We start from the raw sequence: 25,906 nt of genomic DNA, 5'->3' as shown, positions 1-25,906 counted from the left end.
AGACAACTCGCCCCTAGGTGCAGGGATACAAGAGCGTGCTAACCGCTTCTGAATATTTTCAAGTTTTTTAAGATGACCAGACTGATGTGGAATCCAAGCTGGGGCCCCGTATTCAAGAATGGGGCGGCATAATGTATTGTAAAGCCTAACAAGGATATCAGCATCATTACAGCGAACAAGACGTCTGATGAAACCAAGCAGCCTTGAAGCCCTGGAAGTAATATGCTTAATGTGATCCCCCATTTCAGATTAGAAGAAATGATAATACCCAAATATTTGTAGCTTTGCACAACACCCAAAGGCGAGTTGAGAATATTATAAGAGGGACTGCGATGCGCAACACCAACTCTCCTACTTAGACGCATAACTTTGCATTTATCAGGATTTAAAGACATTTTATTGATTTGACACCAATAAGTAATATTATCAAGATCACCTTGTATGATGTTGATGTCATTTTCAGAACGGATAGGCCTGTAAAGAAGTGTGTCATCCACATATTGCGGAAGAGAAGATTGCACATAGTTTGGTAAATCCAAAACAAACAAATTGAATAAAAGAGGACCCAAGACCGAGCCTTGGGGGACCCCTGATTGAACAGGGATCCATCCGGATGAAGCCCCCCTAAACTGGACACACGTACTGAGAACGATTCATAAGAAAGGATGAAATCCAATGCCACAAAGGGCCACAAATGCCATAATGGTGCAGCTTTTTTAAAAGAATTTGATGACTCACTTTGTCAAAAGCTTTGCTCCAATCAAGAAAAATGACATCTACATCAGGAGGTGATCTTTCATCAAGAATCTGAGCCCAATGATAGCAAACAGAACTGAGAAGAGTGGTACATGACCGACCAGAAACAAAACCATGTTGCTGATGAGAAATCAGGCCAACATTACGCATGTACTTGACCATACGGCCAGTAACCACCCTCTCCAGCAGTTTGCCAACCACAGAACACAATGAGATAGGCCTATAATTTTTAATACTTGAAATATCACCAGCTTTGTGAATTGGCACTACGTTGGCTCTCCTCCAGTCATCAGGAATTCTACCTTCGCTAAGAGATAAATTGAAAAGCAGGGTAAGTGGCATCGCAACTTGACCAGCAGTAATTTTTAACATGGTAGATGTAATACCATCAGGCCCGGGGGCCTTACCTGACTTTAAACGATTGATAAGCTGAAATATCTCATTAGCGTCAGTACTGATGGCCACTAGAGGTGAGCCAACGTGTCCATCACAGGTGGTATCAACATCGGAGTCTACATCTGTAAAATTTGAACTAAAAAAGGTGTTAAAGTTAGTAGCAATAATTGTGGGGTCTGTAATAAAAATATCCCCATCTTTAAAAGATGTGGCACATTGTTTGGCCTTGGATGCACGCACAAAGGACCAAAATTTTGCGCCGTAGTTCGAGTTGTCAGCAGAAATATCTTTGAGATAATTGTAATAATCCTTTCTAACCTGAGACTTGAGTTTATTACGACACTTCTTATATTGGTTCCATTTATTATAGTTATCAGGAGCTTTACGGCTAGCTCTATACAGTCGGCGCTTCCTCCTAGCAAGATTTATAGTCTCAACTGTAATCCAAGGCTTCTTTAGCTTTCCGGGACGGCACATACTTGTGGATACATACCATAAATCTATCCCGAAAAGCGCACCAGGCATCATTAATTGATTTGCCACCGATGACTTTGTGCCAATCAATATTACCAAGCTCGATTCGAAGCCCGTCAACATCCGCCTTGGAGTACTGAAGAAAAGATCCAGGAGGAAGCGTCGGTCTGGGTAGAGCAACACTGAGTGTAAATTGAATACCAGCATGGTCACCACCTGTGATGCCATAATGTGGCATTACCTTACTAATAATATTAGTTATTTGAATAAAGATGATCGATGAGGGTAACATCAAGATCATTTTCTGAATATCTCCTAACAAAATTAACAAGTTGAGTCATGTTAAGGGGAGACACTATTCTGTGATCGGAACCCACACTAGCAAAGGTGTTGTATGTTAGCAATGCTTTGCAGGAAGATAGGGCCATAGCAAGCGGGCGGCCAGGATGCCATGGCCGCCCCACTTTTTGAGAAATTTGTTATGTTTTTCTTTATATTTTTATTTCAATTTGGGCATATATTTGTATTTGGCCGCCCCACATTTGTGATGGCCGCCCCACATTTTTCAACCTTGCTATGGCCCTGCAGGAAGATTTCAATGCAATCACTACAAGCTCATTGATGTGAGTATTGTAGGAAATGCTTAGCCAGAAGTCGCTTCTCATGAGACAGAGAAGTCATACCAATATCAGGTGCGGATCCAGAGGGGGGGGGGCGGAGGGGGCGCGCGCCCCCCGTAAAAATAGCAAAAGTAGGAAAGACGGGGCGCGATGAGAAAAGGGGAAAGAAGAGAAAGAGAAAAGGAGAAAAAGAGAAGAGGAAAGCGAGAAAAAGAGAAGAGAAAGGTTAAATTGCACGTAATTGAGTAGGCCCGTGCCTAAAAACTGCACAGTCGGGTCGATCGAAGGCTAATAGGCGTAGGTTTAAAGGCATTGCTTGAAGGTAGGTCCTCGGCCTAAAAGTATGTGAAAATCATAATACTGCGACTGCGAGCCCGCTGATTTAAAGCTCTGGTAGGCCTATGCAGGGCCCGTCACATGTAACCAAAGTCAGTATTTTAAACATGATTAAGACGAAGTCAAAGTCAATGCTGACATCAATCCATGCATGCCTAATTGTGTGTCTCAAATCTTACGAAGTGTCAGCATGGTCAGTGGACCAGTGTATTTGCAAATTGAGTTCGGGCCCTTTTTGGTTTAAAGCAATGATATAAATGGTGTAAAAATGATGCACCAAATGGCTTCTAAGTGGACCTTTATTTTGCAAAATTTCCCCCTCTGAAACACCTACGTATGCGTAAAAACTCGTCGTTTTCGCTTTTGTTTTGGACACCCGTACACTTTAGGCCTATATTGTTTTAAGTAATAACTTAATGATTAGGCATACATATACAGTAATAGTGAATAATGGTCCACAAATGGCTTCGATTGTGCCTTCATTTTCACACATTTCCTTTTATCTTATTAAAATTTTACACAATAATAATGTCAAAATCGTCCACCAAATGGCTTCAATTGGACCTTCATTTCCAACTTCTGAGGGGGGAAATCCCCCTTCAGACACCCCCCTGCGTATGTATAAAGAAGTTGCCCTTTTCTTTATGCTTTCGATACCCGGAACTTTATGTTTAAAGCAATTGAATGTATACAATAATATTGAAAACTTTTCCATAATGTGAAATGAGCCCCGTCATGGTAATTTCACAAATTTTCCGCTATTTTAAACTCAAATTTTACACAATAATAGTGTCAAAATGGTCCACCAAATGGCTTCAATTAGGTCTTCATTTTGCAAAAGTTTCTCACTTCTGAGGGGGGCACATCCCCCCTCAGACACCCCCTGCGTCGCACAAGCAATATTGAATTTATATAATAATCATGATAATTGTCCACAAATGGAAAATGAGCTGATGGTCATTTCAAAAATTTTCCGCTCTTTCAAACTCAAATTTTACACAATAATAGTGTCAAAATGGTCCACCAAATAGCTTCAATTAGGTCTTCATTTTGCAAAAGTTTCTCACTCCTCAGGGGGGCACATCCCCCTCAGACACCCCCCTGCATCACACAAGCAATTGAATTTATATTGAAAACTTGTCCACAAATGGAAAATGAGTTGATGGTCATTTCACAAATTTTCCGCTCTTTCAAGCTCAAATTTTACACAATAATAGTGTCAAAATGGTCCACCAAATAGCTTCAATTAGGTCTTCATTTTGCACAAGTTTCTCACTCCTGAGGGGGGCACATCCCCCCTCAGACACCCCCCACGCGATGACCGCTTCACGGCCATATGGTTCGTCGCCCTTTAGAAATCTCATGTATTTTGCGCCCCCGTATTTTTTACTCTCTGGATCCGCGGCTGAATATCTTAGAGAAACCTTACCAATGTGATTGTCACATTGTCTGGTGGTACTGGTTGTTAATTAAATTCATATATGATTTCATGAATTAACCTTAAACAATGAAATATGCTTCAGGGGGGCTGGCCAAGATCGACTGAATTTTGACGTCGTCATTGGTTTTACACGTAAACACGAAAATGTCTCAAATAATTCCAAAAGTGTACTGTATATTATCAAGCAATATTTTATCAGTCTAAATCCATTGAGGTTCGACAATGAACCTCATTGTAAGTACTGTTTTTTGAATTTTTTATATGAATAACGCACAACATGTTATGATACCGGTATATATTAAAATTACCCCTACGCAAGGTCTTAGCTAGAAATTCCAGTTTGCCTGCATGTCATTTGAATAAATTTTCCTGTCCCAATTTGACCTTCAAAACATTTAACACTTCTACAGCCCATTGGGGGTTCAAAGAGTTGAAATATGTACTGATATAGCCTTGTTTTTCTAAACACCTACAATTATAATGTAGCATCTGTTCTGGGGGGGCACTCAACACAAAGACCCCCTATATTTGACCAAAATAGAGCTCTGAAAGACCCTTGATTTTTATAATTTCAGCTCTGAAAGGTTTTTTCAGGCGATTTTCAACCAGAAAGCCAAAAAAGACCCTCGATTTGGACTGTTAGCAGCTCCAAAAGTCCCCATTTTACTTGTTTGCAGCTCCAAAAGACCCTCTTTTATCGTTACACTGTCAGCTCCCAAAGACCCACCACCTCAAAATTCCGGGGGAGCATTTTTGATGTGCCCCCCTGGGCATCTGTTAAAGGCACTAATTTTGCCCGTCCCAGGAGCAAACTCCTGTCTAAAATTTTACTATCTATTGAAGATAGGCCTAACTCAAATTAAATAGGTGTTGTCATTTTGTCTCCTCAACGTATTATTTTAAAGCTGTGTTAGTGGCGCTGTCTTTGAAGACAAAGAAATTTCCAATAATTGTGACGGTCAAAAATGAACGTTTTTAAAGCAAGCAGAAAATAAACATGTTTAGGGGAAATCTCCGGGGGAAATCTTCACTGCTTGAAATTTCAATTTGGTCTTCAGTAGATGTAGCACTATAGTAGGCCTAAATCTATTCAATAATATCAATATATCTTGATCAGGAGCACAGAGTTCTCTGGAATTCTGTGCTCAGGAGACAAAAATGAAAACATCATTTTATTTTGAGCTATCTTCAATTTGACAGTTTTACTCCATCCTGTGATTTCTAAGCTGTTGAAAACTAAATGGGGGGCACTCAACACAAATGACCATATGGGTATGCTCCCCCAGAAAGACCCCTCTTTTTGGATTTTGCAGCTCCAATAAAATAGAGCTCTGAAAGACCCTTGATTTTGATAATTTCAGCTCTGAAAGGTTTTTCGTAATCGATCGCGCTATTCGATCAATCTGCAGTAAATAGCAAAACTAGCATGAGAAATAAAACAATACCATTGACTAAATGCAGTGGCGTAGCGTCATTGGGGCACGGGTGGGGCATCGATTGCAAAATGTAGAAAATCCTAAAGGAAAATTGCCAAAAACGGCTTGTGCCCCCCCATCAGACCTGGTTCCCCCAATCATGCAATCATGGTCGGTGCCCCCCCCCATCGGATGACCCACCCTACGCCACTGGCCAATAGGGGGTTTGAGGTGCCCAACGAGGCAAAATAATTTAGGCCTACTGGTTGCCATTTTGAGAAATTGTTGAATTTACTTGTGGGCAAACATGTTTTCTGGTGCTCCTGCATCCAGTTTAGGAGCTGTGCAATAATGATCTGTCCCCTGAGGTCAAAATGGCCTCCTAAAAAATGCTCGGCCCCCTCTCCTTCAGCATGTCAAAATTGAAAAACCTTTCCCCCTCCTCTCGGCCTGCCAAAAGTTGCTTCCCCCCTTCTTGACCTGCCATAAATAGCTTCGCCCATACCAACTCCCCCACCCGCCCCCCACCCTTGCACATGCCAAATTTTTGGGAACCCAATTTGCAAACCTCAAATGATAGGCCCTATATAGTGTGAGCGACTGAGCGTATTGATAGGCCTACACGGTACCGCCAATACAAAATGGGGAACAAAATTACTTATGACGGAATAGGAATGGGCCGCACGCATTTGAGTGTCGGCAAATAGGCGACATGCTACGATTAGCCTGAAATCTGCGGATGGGTAGGTAGCGAACTTGGTAGAGATACCTCTTATAATTATTCATAAATTTCTTCTGTATCACATGTAAAGAGCTTTGTTTGCCATATCCCGCCTGCAGATCAATATAATTTTGCATTTATTTCACAACTTATCCACTTAATAAGTGTTTCCTTCCGGCGACAATTCCGTAGCCCGACACATCATTCATGGAAATTGTAGACGTACATGTAGTGACGGAGGTGTGAGTACCTCGGGCTAACAATTCCGGTGCTGCTTTTTGAGAAAACGGTAAGCCAAGTACCGTACTAAGATATTTAATTGCATAAATGAGTTGTGTTTTTTCAGGTGGGACTAGCCCCTGGGAACTAGCCCTACTCTGCCTGGCCACATACTTTAGGTATCCCAGGCAAACCTTAGTTAAAGCCTTAAAATGTACGATCTTTTTAAATTTTTAGATTTTTCTTTTTTTCTTCTATAATATGTAATCATTATGAAAGTTCCCAATACATTTGGACGCGAAAAACATTGGGAATTTGCAAAGAAACAACATCATAAACTTCACCTCTATCACTCGAAACATCTCGCACGATTTTGATTAGGACAGCGAAAAGTGCGGCCTCAGAGTTAGTCTCCCACGCTGTTAGTTTGGTTACGTTCCCTCCACATGTGGAGGGAGCGTAACCAAGCTAGTTTTGTAGGAGACTACGGTTTGCGATCATGGCCGACATAAAGTCATAATCTAAAAAAATTATGACTTTATGTCGGACCAACAGAAAATCGACCCGTCTTACTACAAATAGGACGAATTTGACAGATTGCTCATAGATTTAAATTAGAACACGTGTGTAAGTATTACAAATATGCCAAAAAATCGGTTTTGAAAAAAATAAAGGTAAATTCGGAAAAAAGATCGTACATTATGACTTTAACACATTTGCTAATCAGCCAAATTCGCCGAAAATGTCAATGCATAGAAATTTAAAACAACTGGCCGAAGAAGGAAACCTACATAAATATGTTTTCTATACTTCACTTGACCCAAAGATATGATTTTTTATGGTGATAAGACAATCGCACATGGAATTTTAGAGGGATTTTGATAGCAGTTCCATTAAAAAAAGCTGCTATCATAATGAGACTAAGATCTAGAAACACCCCCGAAATACCGTTTTGGGGAATTTTGCTAGCTGAATTTTTGATGAAAGTCAATCTTTGACAAGATGTAACTTTGCTACGGAAAGTGCTATGAAAAAAAAGGTTTTCAGTTTTGGCTTTGTTTAGGCCTACTCAAACAAGGGCTTTAATTTGATATATAAAATGATGCAGTTTGATGGCAAATTTGAATTCACCTAGCATACCTACATGTACATACTTTATATCCGTTTTTACTACTGGGGGATGTCATTTTATTCGGACGGGGGGTCATGAATATGTCGGTGACCGGACTAAGTTTTTTAACGACCTCCCTATCGCGGGCTAATTTTTTTAATGACCCGGCCCCTATCGCAGGTCAAAATTTTTTATAATATGACCCCTCCTTCTGCCTACACAAACTCGAGAGAAATTATTTATGGTCAGAACTAAGCCAAGGCGGCAGAGCGCGAGTGTGCGAAAAATGTAGTGCGAAGAAAGAGCGCAGAGCGCAGTAAAATTTGTAAGAATAAATTTTGCATTATACAGCGTGTCCCAAAAGTAACTTCTACATTGTGAATTTGCCATATCTCAAATATTTCCTACTTCATACCAAAATGGAGAACATATTCACATAGATTGATCTTTTAGAATTATTCTGATACCAAAAACAGCATTATTGATGACCCATTGACCATACTGTGCGACTGTACATATGTGTGTTTCAAACCCACAAAAGCAAGCTCATGTGTTCTTTGTTCAAGAACATGAAATGATGTGCTTCCCTGAACAATAGAGTTGGTTCACTCACTGCACATGCTACATTTAGGTATGAACATTCATGGATTACATGGCTTAGCGAAAGCGTGACTGCTGTTTTAGATTATAATTAGGATATATTGACAATATTAAACTTTACTTTAAAACAGTTGAAGTGAAGATGAATTTCCTATAGATCAACGGATTCAGGTCGTATGGTTCTTTGCTGAGACAAAGTCGGACAAACTCACTGAAGCAATGTTTAAGGAACATTTTAATGTAAATTATGTACTACCCAGCCGAAATACAATCCAGCAACTAGTGCTGAAATTCCTATCAACTGGATCTGTTCATGATCTACTTAGGGCAGGACGTGGAAGAACAGGAAGATCGGCTACAAACATTGATGTCATACGACGAGCCGTGGCGAAAAGCCCAAGGCGATCAGTAAGTCGACTTTCAATGGAGAACAACGTACAGCGTACAACTGTTCATCGAATCCTCAGAAAAGATCTTAAGCAGTTTCCATATAAAACCCAGATAAAACAGAAAATGAAGATTACGCATTGAAAATAAACAAACAAACAATCAAACAAACACAGCCAAATTAAACAAAACAGATTTTTAAAATGATAACACGTTATATTGTATTCACGTCTCGAATGACGAGACTTATTTTGCGTTTATAAAAGTGGGTTTTACAGTACGGTAGATATCCATTAATTTCATGCCAGAGGGTCATGACCACATAGGCATGTTTGGTATCATAACATTTCTAAAAGAATTATCTACGTACTGTGCAATTTTTATAACAACACTATCAACCCAACGCAAGTTATGGCAAATTCACAATGTTAAGGGACTTTTGGGACACCCGGTACAACTAAAGATGCACATTTTGATCGGTAAGTTAAAGAATGCGTGCACAGCGCACATAAATTTTGAGTTGCCAGCCCTCAATAATTCTATACGTATGTAAACCCCCCAATTTTGGGTGTTAAAAAATTATACGTATAGGGGTGCAGTTGTCCAGCTCAAAACTAAAAGGGGTCATATGACAGTAAAAGCTAACATTTTATGGAAAGAAATAAATGTACCGTATGTACCTATTTTTTATGGAGAGGCCTATGTTACAACATGGCTTTCAGATAATTTTATTTTGGACACCCTGGGCAAGTTTCCCGACGGGAGTCTTAGTAAGCCTTAGTCTTAAGGTGGCCTTGAGGCTACTAAGCCTAGCCCGCTCTCTAAGCCCGAGTCTTAACTCTAGCCGGATTTCTTAAACGCAAATCTAACCTACATTGTAGTCTAAGTGGCCTTAGAAATTACAGCGGTCGGGCAATTTTAAATCGATTTAAAAAGTTTTTTGATACGTTCATTAATTTCTCTAAAAGTAAAAATCGCAGTTGAACAAATAACGGTTCAAATGAAAGCCATTATTAGGGGCTAATTGTATCACTACGAAAGACCTGACACCAATATGTGACCCGTTACAGCAAAAGGTACTTTAAGTCGGGAGCTACATATGCCTCATTTTGCTAGTGCCAAATGCATTCTAAACAAATCATTAATCCTATTGTTGTAGAGGATAATAAGCTTGTACCTGTCTATAGAACTGTTTGTTATACAGCTCCAGCCTTTATTTGCTATGGCTAATCCCTGTTCAAGTGGCATGAGCGGTGGGTTACAAAAGCATTGTATTGTATTTGTATGGATATGTATTAGCCACCCACTAACAAGGAGAGGACATTCTTGAATCTCGTTGACTTGGAGATGATTTGAAATGACCGCCACTTCAGATTGTTATTATTGTTTGATATTTTCTGTCAACAATATGGAAAAACAGACACATGTAGCAGCCGACATAAGGTACCTTTCGCTGTAACGGGTCACATAAGCATTTGTTTCGGTGACCCAAGTTCATGGTCATTTTTTCTCACACACATTTTTACAGATTGCCTGGAATGTCATATTTCGGTTTCAGCGAAAAAGGTGGTATGTTTTTGAAAAGCATTTCCGCTTGAAATGTAGATAGTTATTGTTGCTATTACTGCTCGCGATTTTAATTTATGCAATTTTTAGCCGACAATTTTCAATGCATTTTACACACTAGAAATGTCGCTGGCATAGATACCGATATTTTTAACAGTAGGCCTTTTTTAAACCAAAATACCATCCACATTAGGGGCTGTGCAATAATTATGAGCCCTGGGGGGAGGGTAAAATTGGGGGGCAAGACATTTTTGGCGAGCCGAAAGGGGGGGGCAAGCAATTTTTTGGCAAGCCGAAAGGGGGGCAAGCAATTTTTGGCACGATTCATGGGGCACCTTTTTAATAAAATACTCTAAAAAGGCTTAGGAAAACAGTACGGAAACACTGAAATATGCAAATTTTCCTGCTCGCTGCGCTCGCAACATACATCTAGACCATTTAAGGTTTGCAATTTGGGATCCCAAAAATTTGGCATGTTCAAGGGGGGGCAAAGAATTTTGGCGGGCGAGAGGGGGGGGCAAGCGATTTTTGGCGGGCCGAGAGGGGGGCAAGCGTTTTTTTAGCCGTTCGAAATTTTACCCCCGGGGGCCTCATAATTATTGCACAGCCCTTAGTTCCCAATACTTTGATAAAACCATAGGTACCAAATTGGACTGCAGGTGATGAACAGATTTTAAACTAGAATTAAAAGAACCAGCGTAGGCCCTCTCAAAATGTACTTTTTTTTAAATATCGCGTTGTGATAAAAAGTTTAATTTTGGACTGCTTTTTCCTTGTTTTTTACAACAAGAAAATGCTTTAGATACCCCAAACTTCTCACATAGTCTTGGCGCCGTTACTGGTTGGTATTATTAAAATTAAACGATTTGCATTATTAACTTACTTTTTACCGCAATGTTTTCCTAATGCAATGTTCAAATATATTCCAAAATTGTGTCACATTAACATGATTAATGACAAGGTTATCCTAAGATGTGTGAGAGTTTCTGACACTATATTCACAGGTTTTCTACTAGCTATTCAAACATATGACAAATTTGGCTGGTTTGCGATAAGCTATACCATTTTCACCCTAATGTGGCAGTGACATCAGTTACTGTGTGAATTTCATTACACTCGCTAACATTGGATCAAAGCGCTGGTGTACACACGCACACGTTTAAAGACACAAGCGAAACGGCTGCTTCAACGCGTTGATGTCACTGCCACATTGGGGTGAAAAATGGTATAGGTAATAGATGACTATGAAAACTCAAACTCGTCCCCCGATAAAGGTTGACAATTGAAGCAGGCTTCGGTTTAACGAACTTTGTTTAATGAGAGTACAAGCGCCGCCCGGACTGTGAAGGTTTACACATACAGAATATGGGTTTAGCCTATTTAATGGCCTTTAGGCCCTATGATTTGTTTTTTGAAAAGAAAGCCTAATCCTGGAGCCTAATCAATTGAGGGAATGGATTTTGTCACAATAATATCAAAATTAATACTTGTCGTCCATAACAAGAAGGAATGCATCACGATTTTTTGATATCCAGCTATAGTATTTACACTAAACATGAAGCTATAATATCTCTACTATATAGCTTCATGCACTGAACATTTGCAGACCGGCCTTCTCCATGTAGCAAGTCCACATTAGATTGTGTTTACAATGAAATAATAAGCGCCACTTCCACAAAATTTCCTATATGCCAGCAACTTTGATGATAAAATATTGTCTACAACCTTACGCCTGTTTTTCAAGACCTCTCTTTTATCTATTGACCTCAAAGAAAGGATTAGAATTATTATAATAGAATCCCTGACCTGATGCAACGCATTATTAATGAGTCGCTGAGGGACTAGAAATCTTTCATGGTTGAATGAACAACGATGACCACTACATACACAAGTCAATGGCCTTATTGTGATCTGTCGGTTTTTAAAAGCACGGTCCCTGAGCACATCATGATCCTTGGGCATATTTCCAGACAAGGAACAATAGGGACAAATTGCCTGGCAATGATGTCACATATAATCCCAGTCTATATAGTGTGATCAGAACATTATAGGTAGGTGATCATTATAGTACGATCAGTACGAAAAGTCCAATGCGATTTTTAATGTATTTTCAAAAATTAAAAGAACCACTTTTCAGCGGGAATTGTTGTAAGTTACAGAGCTGAAGTTGTGAAATGGTTGAAATACTACAATATTACGGCGTAAACAAGAATATGTATGTTTGGTCTTTATTCCTACAGGCACATCCCTTAACACTTGACAACCTCGACCCTTTCTGCCAGCGACTTAATTGTAAGCTCACGCATTGGGTCACTTTCATGGTCTCACGCCGAGGTAGTATAATCTCACGCCTAGGTAGGAAATCTCACGCAAAAAGCTGGAAAATTAGTAAAATCTCACGCATCATCAAAATAATCTGTTGTCCACGCCTTTCAGATTCTCGAGGGCCGTAGTGGCTCAAATCATTAATCACAGGTCAAAATTAACATTGCCGGGAACATTGTAGTCAGCAAATCCCTGTACGCCTCTGTCTCACGCCAAGCAATGCCAAAAAGGTTGACCGCCCTGCTTTGTGTCTTTTATGTATTATTTTATTTCCACTTGACTTTTTATGAGTCCAACTTGTATGAATGACACGTCTATGCATTTTACTTTGCATCCCAAAAAGGGTAAAACTGTAAGCCTAATGGAAAGGAAACTGTGATTCCCCTTAAAAAGTAAAGCAAAAATTGTTTCAAGATCACACTTCAATCAAATCATTCAAATGTTTGTCAAAAGAAAACATTAGGCCTATTTAAGGATATTTTTGGTGCAAAAACATAACCAAACATCTCACATGAAGTCATCTGAGTACATAGCAATATTATATGCATCTTATCCATAAATTCAGTTTTAATACTGCATGTATTATTGTTTCGTGTCAAATATTTACTATATCTTTACCAATTTTGTTCTTCTATTGTATTTTGATGTGCAACCTGGTATAATATTATAACCACTCCAAAATTATATTGTAATACGTATAAAAAGGTCAGATACGAGTATCAAACTAAAGGCCTGGATAGGGACAGGTGAAATCATAGGTCTTCATGATGATGATGATGATGATAGCAACACAGTACGACAGCAACTTCGTGACCTCTTTTGTTTGACAGAAAATTTATACGGGTTGGTGAATACGGGTTACGTAACACAATGTTGAAATTTTAGCCGGCAAATGCTTTTTATCAAAATAGCTCCAGAAATGGAAGACACGGGTCGTATATTGCATCATTCATGTACCCTGACCACAGATAAGACATCAAACATTTGTAAAGCAACAAATAACGTGTAAAAGTTGAATTAAATGGAAAAAAAGAAGCTTGAACATGTCCAAAGTAGCTCGGAAAATGAGAAAAATTACATGTCACGAACACAAAAATGTTCATATCATCAAGCAAGAAAAAGCGGCGGAATCAAAAATGGGTGTCATGTTATAGAATAACTTAAGTTAGCTTGCCTGAAAATTTTGTGAATTTTGGTTGGGGTATATTCGTAGTCGTATATTGAACATGTTGAAATGTTTATCTTTGTGCGTGACTACTGTCACGCCATATATTGTACTGGCCGATGTTTTTCCTGCAAAGAAACTTTCATTGTCAATTGTCCATTGTTGGTTATTTAACTTGAAAATAATACTCCCAACTTTCAAACAATTTTAAAAGTCAGCATACATTGTGTAAAGGTTTGTGTTACATTATTTGGACGGTGTTAATTCATTCCAGAAATAGAATACACGAGTGAGGCACTGAGTGGGAATAACATTGCTATTATTGTCACCGAATTAATCATATCTCTGGTATGGCTTAGTGGTAAATACATGTATTTGGAAGTTCGATCTTGGTTCGAACCCCGCAAGCACCTCTCTTTGATTTTTGATTTGATTTTAACTCATATTTTTAAATCCTAGTTTTCATATTTTTATTAAGCCATAATATACAATTTCGGGCAAATTTGAAGTTTTGTTATTCCAAAAATTATAACAATATTTATAATATTAGTAAATAACTGTCAGGAAGATTTTCACGTTACATTTGAAGCAGAAGTAGCGAGATAAAAATGAAAGAAAACACTTAATATCTTGACCGCTTAACTGTGGTGTTCTATGGGGATTGGTCTAGACAACTAACTTGGCTGATTCCAATTATATTAGGTGTAATCAGAGGTGTAAGTTGAACATTGTGTAAAAATTACAAATATGCCAAAATATTAGGTTTGAAATTCGTGCATCTCATGATTTGATATATGTATGCATAAAAGCTCATAAAATATGTTGCCGATATGGCCCGTTGGGTTCAGTCTTCACTGACAATGTGTACGCATGATGGTTCCAATTAGGGGTACTTTTCAAGAAATGTCCGCAGAATTTTCGAGGACAAAATTGTTCGCGATTGTCCAAATTAGGGGTGTTTTGGAGCAAAATTATCCTTGAAATGAAAAATAGGGTATATTTCTAGGACTTTCATCCGCGTTTACTGCTACAGTTTTCGTCATTGTCCTCATTTCCCGTGAAATAGGGGGAAATTCAAAAGCATCCTTGAAATGGTAAAAATCGGGTATTTAATTTGGAAAAATGTCCTTGATTCCTGGTGATAAGGGGTGAAATGAAAATGCGTCCTCAAAATGATAAAAATAGGGGAGGTATTTGGTGGCAAATTTTCCTTGATTTCGCTCAAAATAAGGGGTAATATTGCTGCAAATGTCCTCGATTCCCTGTGAAATAGGGGTCATTTTCAAATCCTGGAACGGTCTTACGTCCTACCTTTAAATACAAACTGAACCCACCGGGCGATATGGGAGGGGTCTAGTCCAATTAAAAAATCGTGAATATCTGTGTTGACGTTCCTTTATTTGATAGGCCTAGGCCTATATATATTCTTGAACTTTTAAAAATTACTTAAGTTTGACATGCTTTATTTGATTATATCATATTGAAAGCTACTGAACTTAAATGCATTTTTTAAAAGATATGAACTCGAATGTAGGATTAGGCTTAAACATGAACAAGAAATAAATCATGAAAAAGTGGGCCTTCAAGCCGACATTCATTAGGCCTATATTATTAAAGACAAAAGGAGAGGAAAAAAAAAAAAAACGAAGTGAAAATTCTACATCATCGATAAGATAACATGGGAATCGAACTCTCAACCTTCGGCACTGCACACCTTCGCTCTGTCCACTAAGCCATCGCAACTTGTTCGGGCAAAGGGTATTCTTTTGCTATCTTATTTCTCGCTCAACGTGTTCAAGGATCTCACTCAACAACAATATTTTCAAAACTGCTTGTACTTCAGTTAAATGAGATGATACTACCTTCTTTGACGACTACAATATTTTGTTACTTAATAGAGTATTTTGCATTTATAAAATATATAACAATAGACGTTTTTAATTGCTTTATTAATCAATATCACCTATATAATAAACAGCACCGGCTGGGATCAATTTCGTGAAGCATCGTGACACTTGCAACGCGTGCGCTTCCGCACGAGGACTCAAAGAATGCAACTTTTCAACCTACGACTAGGTTGTTCCACCGCTCATTTTCGCTGAAATTTTAATACAAGCTGTGGTTAATTAATGTTTATCACAACAGAAAAGCATTAGACCGGCGTTTCCTCAAAGCTGCATATATAACCATTTTAGTGATCGTGACATGCATTCTCTCATTTTTTAGGCTACTTCGCGCACCAATTTTTTCCACAATAATTCAACTTTTACACGTTATTCTCCCGGGGGGGTCACTCGCTTACCAAAGTGGTATGCATGCTCGTCCCAGCACCTCAAAAATGGCCCCTAAATGGCGTAATCAGTGTAGAAAAATTTCACCCCTTATTGGCGTAAGGTTTCTGAAAATCTTACCCTAAAATATGGCGATTTCGCGAAGAAACTAAAATGGACCCCTAATTGGCGTAAACTCTAAAACAAATCCATTGAAATTGAAAAAAGATACCCTAAATGTCGAAACTTAACCTGTAAAGCACCCTTTTTTCTAAAAACGTCGACGCTGCCACAAGGCCAAAAATCAACCCTTTTTCGACATTTTTGGGGACGAGCATGCGTACCACTTTGGTATACGAGTGACCCCCCCGGGGTTATTCTTTGCCTTATACTCATGTTTCATATCTTATCTATGGGCTCAATATGGAAATGAAGGGAGAAACGACTCGTGTATTCCATTTTTTTTATGTTTTCTAAAAAACGATTTGCCACCTGATTTTCAACATTGCGTTACGTAACAGCAGAGGTCACGCCGGTAAAAATTACCGGAAGTGAGCTAAGTTGCTGTCGTACTGATGAACAGCAATTGAAAAAAAATAACTAACTCAAATGAACACTGAATAAAATGCTGAAATGTTCAACGAAATCGAACAATTACTCACAGTTGTCGGAGAAATAAAGTTTAATCTATGTGGTAAATTAAATATGAGCAAGGTTTTTAAGTCAAGTCAACACATACATAAATGACAGCCAGTGAAAAAATTTCACTGACTATCCAGGATTTGAACCAGGATTTGAACCTGGATTTGAACCTGGGTTTCTTTTTGACATGGGGGGATCCGAAGGTCCCAGGTTCAAATCCTGGATAGTCAGTGAAATTTTTTCACTGGCTGTCATTTATGTATGTGTTGACTTGACTTAAAAACCTTGCTCATACTCACAGTAGTGTAACTAGACATTTTTTATTGGGGGGGGCAAACATAATAAATGAGGGGCCAGGTATCGTCAACGCTGTTTGGGTTTGCAAGCGCGTCAACACACTTGTCTAACTAGGCGACACGGGGGGGGGGGGGGGGGGTGGGGAGTTATGGGTTCTGCTTGGAATGTGTCCCCGGAACAGTGGCGTAGATTTCTTTTTGACATGGGGGGATTCGAAAAATTGTCTGGAAGTATAGTGAATGCAGCACCTTTTGGCGACAAAAGAAGTTTTAATAGGCATATGGTATAAAAGTGGAATAAATGCAATTATTCATTTAACCTTAAGAATTGGGGTTTTAAGGTTAAAATGACCAAAATTAATAACTACAGTAAAACCTCATTATAACGAAATCTGATACAAGAAAAACCCTGTTATAAAGAAGTATTTTTCCAGAACCAAGATACAAAATTCTTTTGTTATTCATTGTTTTTACAACCCTGATGTAACAAAATTTGGATATAAAGAACTAATTTCTCTGTCCCTGACAACTTCGTTATAATGAGTTTTCACTGTATTAGAAGTAGGCCTAATTTAGGCCAACAGGCTTGCGTAGACTACGGCTACAGAAGATTGATTTCGAGAAATGTAAATTTTACCAAAGCCTGGGACTAATCCTACAAGCCTGGCCCACAGGCTAACTAAACCTCGAGGCTATGGTAGCCATGCTTCGGGAAACGCGTTTTCAGTTGAGCCTGGTCTTACATGTACAACCTCTTTAAGCCTTGAGGTTGAGGCTAGACAAGCGACTGCTAAAATTAAGCCACCCGTCAAGAAATTCGCCCCCTGTGTCCTAAATTTATTTTTCCACATCTGCTGAATCATTTTCTTAACACTGATTGTTCTTTCAACCTGGGAAAAAATAAAAAAATATGTGTTTAAACAAATGTGAAAAAATTAGATTTCAAAAAATGTTCTCATTTTTGTCCCTATTTACCCCCGCGTCCCTATTCGCCCCATTCAAGGGGTACCGTCTACTTAATACTCATGACTTAAGTGATGCAACCTAGATGGCCGTCATTTGTGATAAGCATTTTTTCTACCTTTGGTTGATCAAATCATAGAAACGGTGTTAGTTCACAATAATTTCTTAATTTTTTATGATTTTGTAATTATAATGAGAAATGTAAATAATGAGCCAAATGTTTTAACTTTTATGTCTTTTATAAAATGAATAATGTATTTTGATGTATACTCCTATTTGGATGTCTGAAATGTAAATAATGAGCAGAAGTTTTAACTTTTATGTCTATTATTAAAAGCCATTGTACGATCTTATAATATGAAATTGGTTAATTTTTTTCAAACCTGATTTTTTTTGCATATTTGTAATGTTTACACATGTCCCAACTTGCACCTAAATGGAATCAGCCAAATTTGTTGTCTTTGTAGCAAAGTTCAACATATTATCATAATTAAAAAATTATGATAATATGTCCTCCCATAGAACTGCGTGTTAAATGGCCAGAATAACCAGTGGGGTTTCTTTCACTTTAAGGGGGTACTACACCCCTGGCCAATTTTGTGCCAATTTTTGCATTTTTCTCAAATATTATAGCACATTGGTGACAAGTAAGATATGTATATTATAGGGGCAAGGACTACAACTACTGTACTGAAAATTCAGCAACTCAAAGCAAGTAGTTATTGATTTATTGATCAAATATTGGTTTTCCTCATTTTGACTGTAACTCCACAACTGTTGTCTGCGCTGAAATAGAATGTCCAGTGCAATAGTTGTAGTCCTTGCCCCTATAATATACATATCTTACTTGTCCCCAATGCGCTATAATTTTTGAGAAAAATGCAAAAATAGGCACAAAATTTGGCAGGGGTGTAGTACCCCCTTAAAACCTTGTTATTTCAACCTAAAATGGACACCAACCCTTCCCGTCAGTTATTACTAATATTATTTCAACATTTTGAAAAAGAATAACAAAATCAAAATTTGACGGAAATCGTACATTAAGGCTTTAATGATTGATGTATTTTCATATGCTCCTATTTGGATGTCTGTGTTCTTAATTAATTAATATATTTCTACAAGTGTTACCTACAAACAATGTAAATTGTATAAAACAAAGAAATGTAAATACTTTGACTTTTTATGAAATTTGATTTATTTGATGTATGCTTTTTTGATGTTTATGTTTGTGCTTTTAATAATTCTACCAAATGTTATGTACATTTTTTTAATGACACAGGACCCCTGTAATAGCTTATTTATCTGAAGGGTAACCCTGTATAAATGTGGTTTTAATAAATAAATAATAATAAATAAATTACCATATCCATTGAAGTGAGAATGAATTGAATAGCTGTGTGTATGTCACAACAGAACACAATAGAAATTAGCATCTCATGAATGCAAGTAACCAATCTTTAGAAATATTAAAGACTGCATAAATCATATGCACACAACAGCTAACGGAGGTTAAAGCCTTAATGTACGATCTTTAGATTTTTCTTTTTTCTTCTAAAATGATAATATGCAATCATTATGAAAGTTCCCAATACATTTGGACGCTTGAAAAACATTGGGAATTTGCAAAGAAACAATATCATAAACTTCACCTCTATCACTCGAAACATCTCGCACGATTTGGATTAGGACAGCGAGTGCGGCCTCAGAGCTAGTCTCCTACGCGGCCAGTTTGGTTACGCTCAACCAAGCTAGTTTTGTAGGATACTACGGTTTATGATCGTCAACATAAAGTCATAATCTAAAAAATTATGACTTTATGTCGGACTAACAGAAAATCGTCCCATTTTACTACAAATAGGACGAATTTGACAGTTTGCTCATAGATTTAAATTAGAACATGTGTAAGTATTACAAATATGCCAAAAAATCGGTTTTGAAAAAAATAAAGGTAAATTCTGAAAAAAGATCGTACATTATGACTTTAAGGTCCAATACATGGAGTGTGACAAGTGTTTTGCAAGGAAATCACATTTGACACAACACAAACACATTCACACCAGTGATAAAACATCAGGCCCGTACGAAGGGGCGGGGTGCAACCTCCGAATTTGGAAAATTTAACAAAAAGTCCCAACATTTAAGAATTTTCGAGCGTAGCGAGCAAAAAAAATCAGATTTTTTACGCTTCTTTTGGACAAAGTTAGGTGAAAAAACATTTCTATGCAATGAGTGTGGTAAATATTTTACATCAAAATTTTACATCAAGATTTGGCAAGACACACACGCATTCACTCTGGTGATAAACCATTCCAGTGCATGGAATGTGGCAAGTGTTTTAGATTGAAGACAGAATTGACACGACACACAGTTGTTCACACTGGTGAAAAACCATTTCAATGCATGGAGTGTGGCAAGTGTTTTACATTGAAATCAAATCTGACAACACACAAACGCATTCACACTGGGGATACACCATTCCAGTGCATGGAATGTGGCAAGTGTTTTAAATTGAAGACAATTGACACAACACACAGTTGTTCACACCCTTGGTGAAAAACCATTTCAATGCACAGAGTGTGACAAGTGTTTTACATCAAAACCAGAGTTGACAAAACACACACATATTCACTCTGGTGAAAACCCATTTCAGTGTATGGAATGTGGCAAATATTTTAGAGTTAAGTCTCATTTGACACAACACACACTTGTTCACACTGGTGACAAACAATTCCAATGCATGGAGTGTGGTAAATATGTTGCATTAAAATCAGATTTAACAAGACATACACGCATTCACACTGGTGATAAACCATCAGTGTTGGAGGACTCGGACTCGGACTCGAGTCCGGACTCGAGTCCTTTTTTCAAGGACTCGGACTCGGACTTGGACTCGGAAGCTAAGGACTTGGACTCGGACTCGGACTCGGACCCCAAGGACTCGGGGGCTCGGCGTCGAGTCCTCTTCGAGTGCGGCAAAATAGGGTCTTTTTAGGTCCTTTATTTTTGTTCATTGTAAACTTCTTCTTATGCTTGATCAATGATCACATCACATGATTAATTTAAGTAATTTTACATGCAAATAAATTCAGTTTATAAATAAAAGTACAACCAAAAAGCAAGATTGCTTTCAGTTATATCTTTAATTGGTTAAATGGATTTTAATCATAATCGTTTGTTTTGTACGGAAAGTCCAATCTACGGAAAGCCCATTCGGACATTGTAACAGCATGACTGCTTGGTTAGGCGCAAGTCTATAGAATATACATGAATAATAATTTGTGGGCAAAATAGGGGCTTGATGAACTGAAATTTCCAACATTTTTGTGGAGGTCTGTGCATATTTTTTTGGCAGGCCGGGAGTGGGCAAGCAATTTTTGGCAGGCCGAGAGGGGATATAGTAGGGTCCATAATGGATGTCCCGTTCTCGGTTTGAGTACAAGAAGTTTTGAAGGTGTTTTTTTATAGATTTCAGGACGCTGAATAAAATGAGAGGGGTCTTACCCATCGAAAAATGTGGGGAACTCTCGCTAGAGGGCGTTTTTCAAAATGGCCGCCAAAACCACTTAAAAAGCATCTCTTGCAATTTCACACCTCCCTGGGCTTCGTATAATTATTGCACAGCCCCAAAACTATACTAGGCATGCAAGGTGGGACTAACAAATTATGTATTTACAAGAAAATAATATAGAACTAAAATTCTAGTTAAATATAGGCCTACGTTGATAAAGTATTGGTCAAAACCCCAGGGCTTGAATTTGATACATAAGGACTCGGACTCGGACTCGAACATTGAGTTCTCGGACTCGGACTCGGACATCAGAAATTGGCAAGGACTCGGACTCGGACTCGGACTTGGACTCGGACACCAAGGACTCGGACTCGGACTCGGACTCGTATGACGAGGACTCGACTACAACACTGTAAACCATTCCGGTGCATGAAATGTGGCAAGTGTTTTAGATTGAAGTCTCATTTGACACAACACACACTTAATGGAGTGTGGCAAATATTTTGCATTAATATCCGATTTGACAAGATACTCATGGATTTACTCTGGTGAAAAACCATTTCAGTGTATCGAATGTGGCAAGTATTTTAGAGTTAAGTGAAGTCTCATTTTACACAACACACACTTGTTCACACTGGTGATAAACCATTTCAGTACACGGAGTGTGGCAAGTGTTTTGCAAGGAAATCAGATTTTATAAGACACAGATCCACTCTGGTGATAAACCATTCCAATGCAGGGAGTGTGGACAAGTGTTTTACATCAAAACCAGAGTTGACAGAAGTCACAGAACACACACGCATTCACACTAGTGAAAACCCATTTTAGTGCATGGAATGTGGCAAGTATTTTAGAGTTAAGTCTAATTTGACACAACACATACTTGTTCACATTTGAAATGTACGCTTTGCCGCACAGTTGAATGTAAGACTGCAAAGGATTATGGAAAAAGCGCCACCATAACTGAGAGGTTTTAGTCTAAATAGCAGGTCAGCTGCTAGTCTCAGATTCAGACTATCGGCGCTAACGATGAACGTTATTTTCCCAGTTAATATTTTGCTCTTTGCACTCGCTAATTTTTTATTGTTCAGGAAGCTTAGTCAGTTAGACTCCCGGGGTTAGACTTTATAAAGCCTGCAGTATGAAAAAGCTGAAGGCAGCAGCTTCTTATTTAGGGTTAAAAGCACCTGTTTCTGTGTGTTTACTTGTTTAGGGGTAATAAGTGCATCAATTACTTGTTCAGGGTTGGGGAAAAGACTTGTTTAGGGTTGCAAATCACGTTACTTATACTAGTTTAGGGGTTTAAATTTCAGTCTAAGAAATTCTTGTTTAGGGTGCTCATAACAATTTTTTTTTTAAATTGGGATCTCGTTGGAAATCGTTGGGATCTCGTAAATTCTATCAGCATTAATAAAAAAGAAAGCAAAAAGAAATTTTTAGATTTTTATAATTCCTGGATTGTTTGTTTACAGATTACTTGCAATGGAGACGACTTCCAAGTTACAAACTTTCCGTTGTCATTACTGCAAACGATGGTGGCACTGTTTTGATCAGTACAGAAAACACAAAAGAAGACACCAGACAAGGCACATACATCGGGGGATATTTCCTATGCAGATACAAGAAACCGCTGGTGATAAACCAATTCAGTGCACTCAGAGTGGGAAATATTTTTTGCCAATGACACATTTGACAAAACATACAGGAATTGACACAGGTGATAAACAATACCATTGCATGGAATGTGGAAAGCGGTTTATGTGGAAATCATTGTTGACAAGACATATACGTATCCACACTGGTGAAAAACCATTTCATTGCACAGAGTGTGACAAGTGTTTTACATTGAAATCAAATTTGACACGTCACAGAGTTGTTCACACTGGTGATAAACCATTTCAATGCACAGAGTGTGGCAAGTGTTTTGCAAGGAAATCAGATTTGACACAACACACAAGCATTCACACCGGTGATAAACCATTCTATTGCACAGAATGTGGCAAGTGTTTTAGATTGAAGTCAGATTTTACACGACACACAATAGTTCACACTGGAGATAAACCATTTCAGTGCAGTGAGTGTGACAAGTGTTTTGCAAGTAAAGGAGTTTTGATACAACACAAACTCATTCACACTGGTGATAAACCATTCCAGTGCATGGAGTGTAACAAGTGTTTTGGAAGGAAGTCAAATTTGACACAACACACAATTGTTCACACTGGTGAAAAACAATTTCAATGCACGGAGTGTAACAAGTGTTTTGCATCAAAATCACTTTTGACAAGACACAAACAGTTTCACACTGGTGATAAACCATTTCAATGCATGGAGTGTGACAAACGTTTTGCATCAAAATCACGTTTGACACACCACACATGCATTCACACTGGTGAAAAACCATTCCAATGCATGGAATGTGGCAAGTGTTTTGCATCGAGATCAGATTTGACAAGACACACAGTTGTTCACACTGTAGATAAACCATTCCAGTGCACAGAATGTGGCAAGTGTTTTGCAAGGAAAGGAGAATTGAAACAACACAAACGGCTTCACACTGGTGAAAAACCATTCCATTGCACGGAGTGTAACAAGTGTTTTGCAAGGAAATCACATTTGACACTACACACACGCATTCACACCGGTGAAAAACCATATAAATGCACAGAATGTGGCAAGCGTTTTGCAAGGAAAGGAGATTTGAAACAACACAAACGGCTTCACACTGGTGAAAAACCATTCCAATGCACGGAGTGTGACAAGTGTTTTGCAAGGAAATCACATTTAACACAACACACACGCATTCACACTGGTGAAAAACCATATCAATGCACAGAATGTGGCAAGTGTTTTGCAAGGAAAGGAGAATTGAAACAACACAAACGGCTTCACACTGGTGAAAAACCATTCCATTGCACGGAGTGTGGCAAGTGTTTTGCAAGGAAATCACATTTGACACTACACACACGCATTCACACCGTGAAAAACCATATCAATGCACAGAATGTGGCAAGTGTTTTGCAAGGAAAAGAGAATTGAAACAACACAAATGGCTTCACACTGGTGAAAAACCATTCCAGTGCACAGAGTGTGACTGACAAGTGTTTTAGATTGAAGATGAATTTGACACGACACATTCACATTGGTGAAAATCCATTCAATGCATGGAACGTGGCAAGTGTTTTAGAGTTAAGTCTCATTTGACACAACACACAATAGTTCACACTGGTGAAAAACGGAGTGTAATAAGTGTTTTACAATGAAATCAAATTTGACAAAACAGAAACGCATTGACACTGGTGACAAACAATTTCAATGCGTAGAGTGTGACAAATGTTTTCCAAGAAAATCAGATTTGACAGGACAATCATCCCCTGCCAATTAAACAAAAATCAAGCTGTTTGAGATAACCTGTGTTACTACTGTCTTTCTGTATGGGTGCGAGTCATGGGTAGTCATTAATGACATGGAAAACAAGATCAATGACTTTGCAACATCTTGCTACGGAGGCAGAGCCATGTTAAACATCAAGCGTGTGGGTTGGAATAAACAAATGAAACAATCTACAATCTGACCAAAACCACTCCACCACTGGTTGCCAGAGTCAAGACTCATCAACTCAAAATGTCTCAGCCATATTATGTGTCTTACAGATCAGGGATCCATTTAACTCTTATTGTGTATTTCTATAATTCTTTGTTTCCTTCATGCTTTACAATGAAATGAAATATAGTGTTTTTTATCAGTAGTACTAAGAAGTAGTAGGCATAATGGTGCATCAAATCACAAGAAATCGGTCATATAATTAGCAGAGAAGATGAGAAAAAAAAAGAAACCAGTGACTGACTGAACTGAGTGTGGGTCACAAAGAGTAGAAAGCTAAAGGAGAGGTGAAGGGGGAAGGAGGGAAACTGGCATGGTGATTTGCAAGTCTTTTTTTAAAGTGTCACATTAATATGGACCAGTGTAACATCAAATTTGGGTTGTTTTCAAAGGCAGGTCAGTACGCAGGATTTTTTTGGGGGGGTGCTGATTTTGAAAAGTGGACGTTTAACCCAAGAGGGGGCAATCAACTGATGATCTCGCTGGTGAAAGCACAAGACATTTTCCATCTGTAGTCTTTGTGTATATTTAACTCTGAAGGGTAACCCTGTAAAAATATGGTTTAAATAAATAAATAATAATAAATAAATTACCATATCCATTGAAGTGAGAATGAATTGAATAGCTGTGTGTATGTCACAACAGAACACAATATAAATTAGCATCTCATGAATGCGCAACCAATCTTTAGAAATACAGGGTGGGCCATTAAAAAGTTTACACTTTTTTGATGGCTTATTTCTCAAAAGTGCAAACACATATTGAAATAAGTTGAACATATTTGTAAACCTCTATGTCTGGACTGTCATTGCTGAAAAGGGTATTAACATCCATGGTCTAATTACAAAATGGCGGCCATTTGAAGCAAGGGAGTCAAAAACCACTTTGCACACACGTAAGTCAAATGGAGCGGATGATCACACGATATATGGTGGTCGCTGGTTCACACCACAATGGATTAGGAACAAAGGAAGAAAAATAACAGTATGCATGAAAGTTCTGTCAATATTTCTCTTGTAAATTAACCATATTTAAATAAATATTTCTTTTTCAAACAGAATATATGTAGCCTTCCAGTTGAACAGAATATGTAAC

The 25,906-nt window shown here is 38.3% G+C and overlaps 2 protein-coding genes across 2 annotated transcripts in view; both read left to right on the top strand.

Moving 5' to 3' along the window:
* The first annotated feature begins 1,898 nt into the window (after positions 1-1,898).
* On the top strand, positions 1,899-25,906 carry LOC140137243 (uncharacterized). Its single transcript, XM_072158891.1, is given in 5 exon segments — positions 1,899-1,911; positions 21,810-21,914; positions 21,917-22,010; positions 22,684-24,185; positions 24,188-25,906. Coding segments are annotated over 5 exon segments (1,833 nt in total). The 3' UTR covers positions 24,307-25,906.
* LOC140137242 (uncharacterized) overlaps positions 6,190-25,906 on the top strand; it is a 54,360-nt gene continuing 34,643 nt past the window's right edge. The window contains 1 exon segment of the mRNA XM_072158890.1: positions 6,190-6,448. The gene's annotated coding sequence lies outside the window, so the exon portion shown is untranslated.

The sequence above is a fragment of the Amphiura filiformis genome, chromosome 17 (genome assembly GCF_039555335.1).
Source record: "Amphiura filiformis chromosome 17, Afil_fr2py, whole genome shotgun sequence".
NCBI lineage: Eukaryota > Metazoa > Echinodermata > Ophiuroidea > Amphilepidida > Amphiuridae > Amphiura > Amphiura filiformis.
The sequence above is the reverse complement of the archived record's forward strand: the minus strand, read 5'-3'. Positions and strand labels throughout refer to the sequence as shown.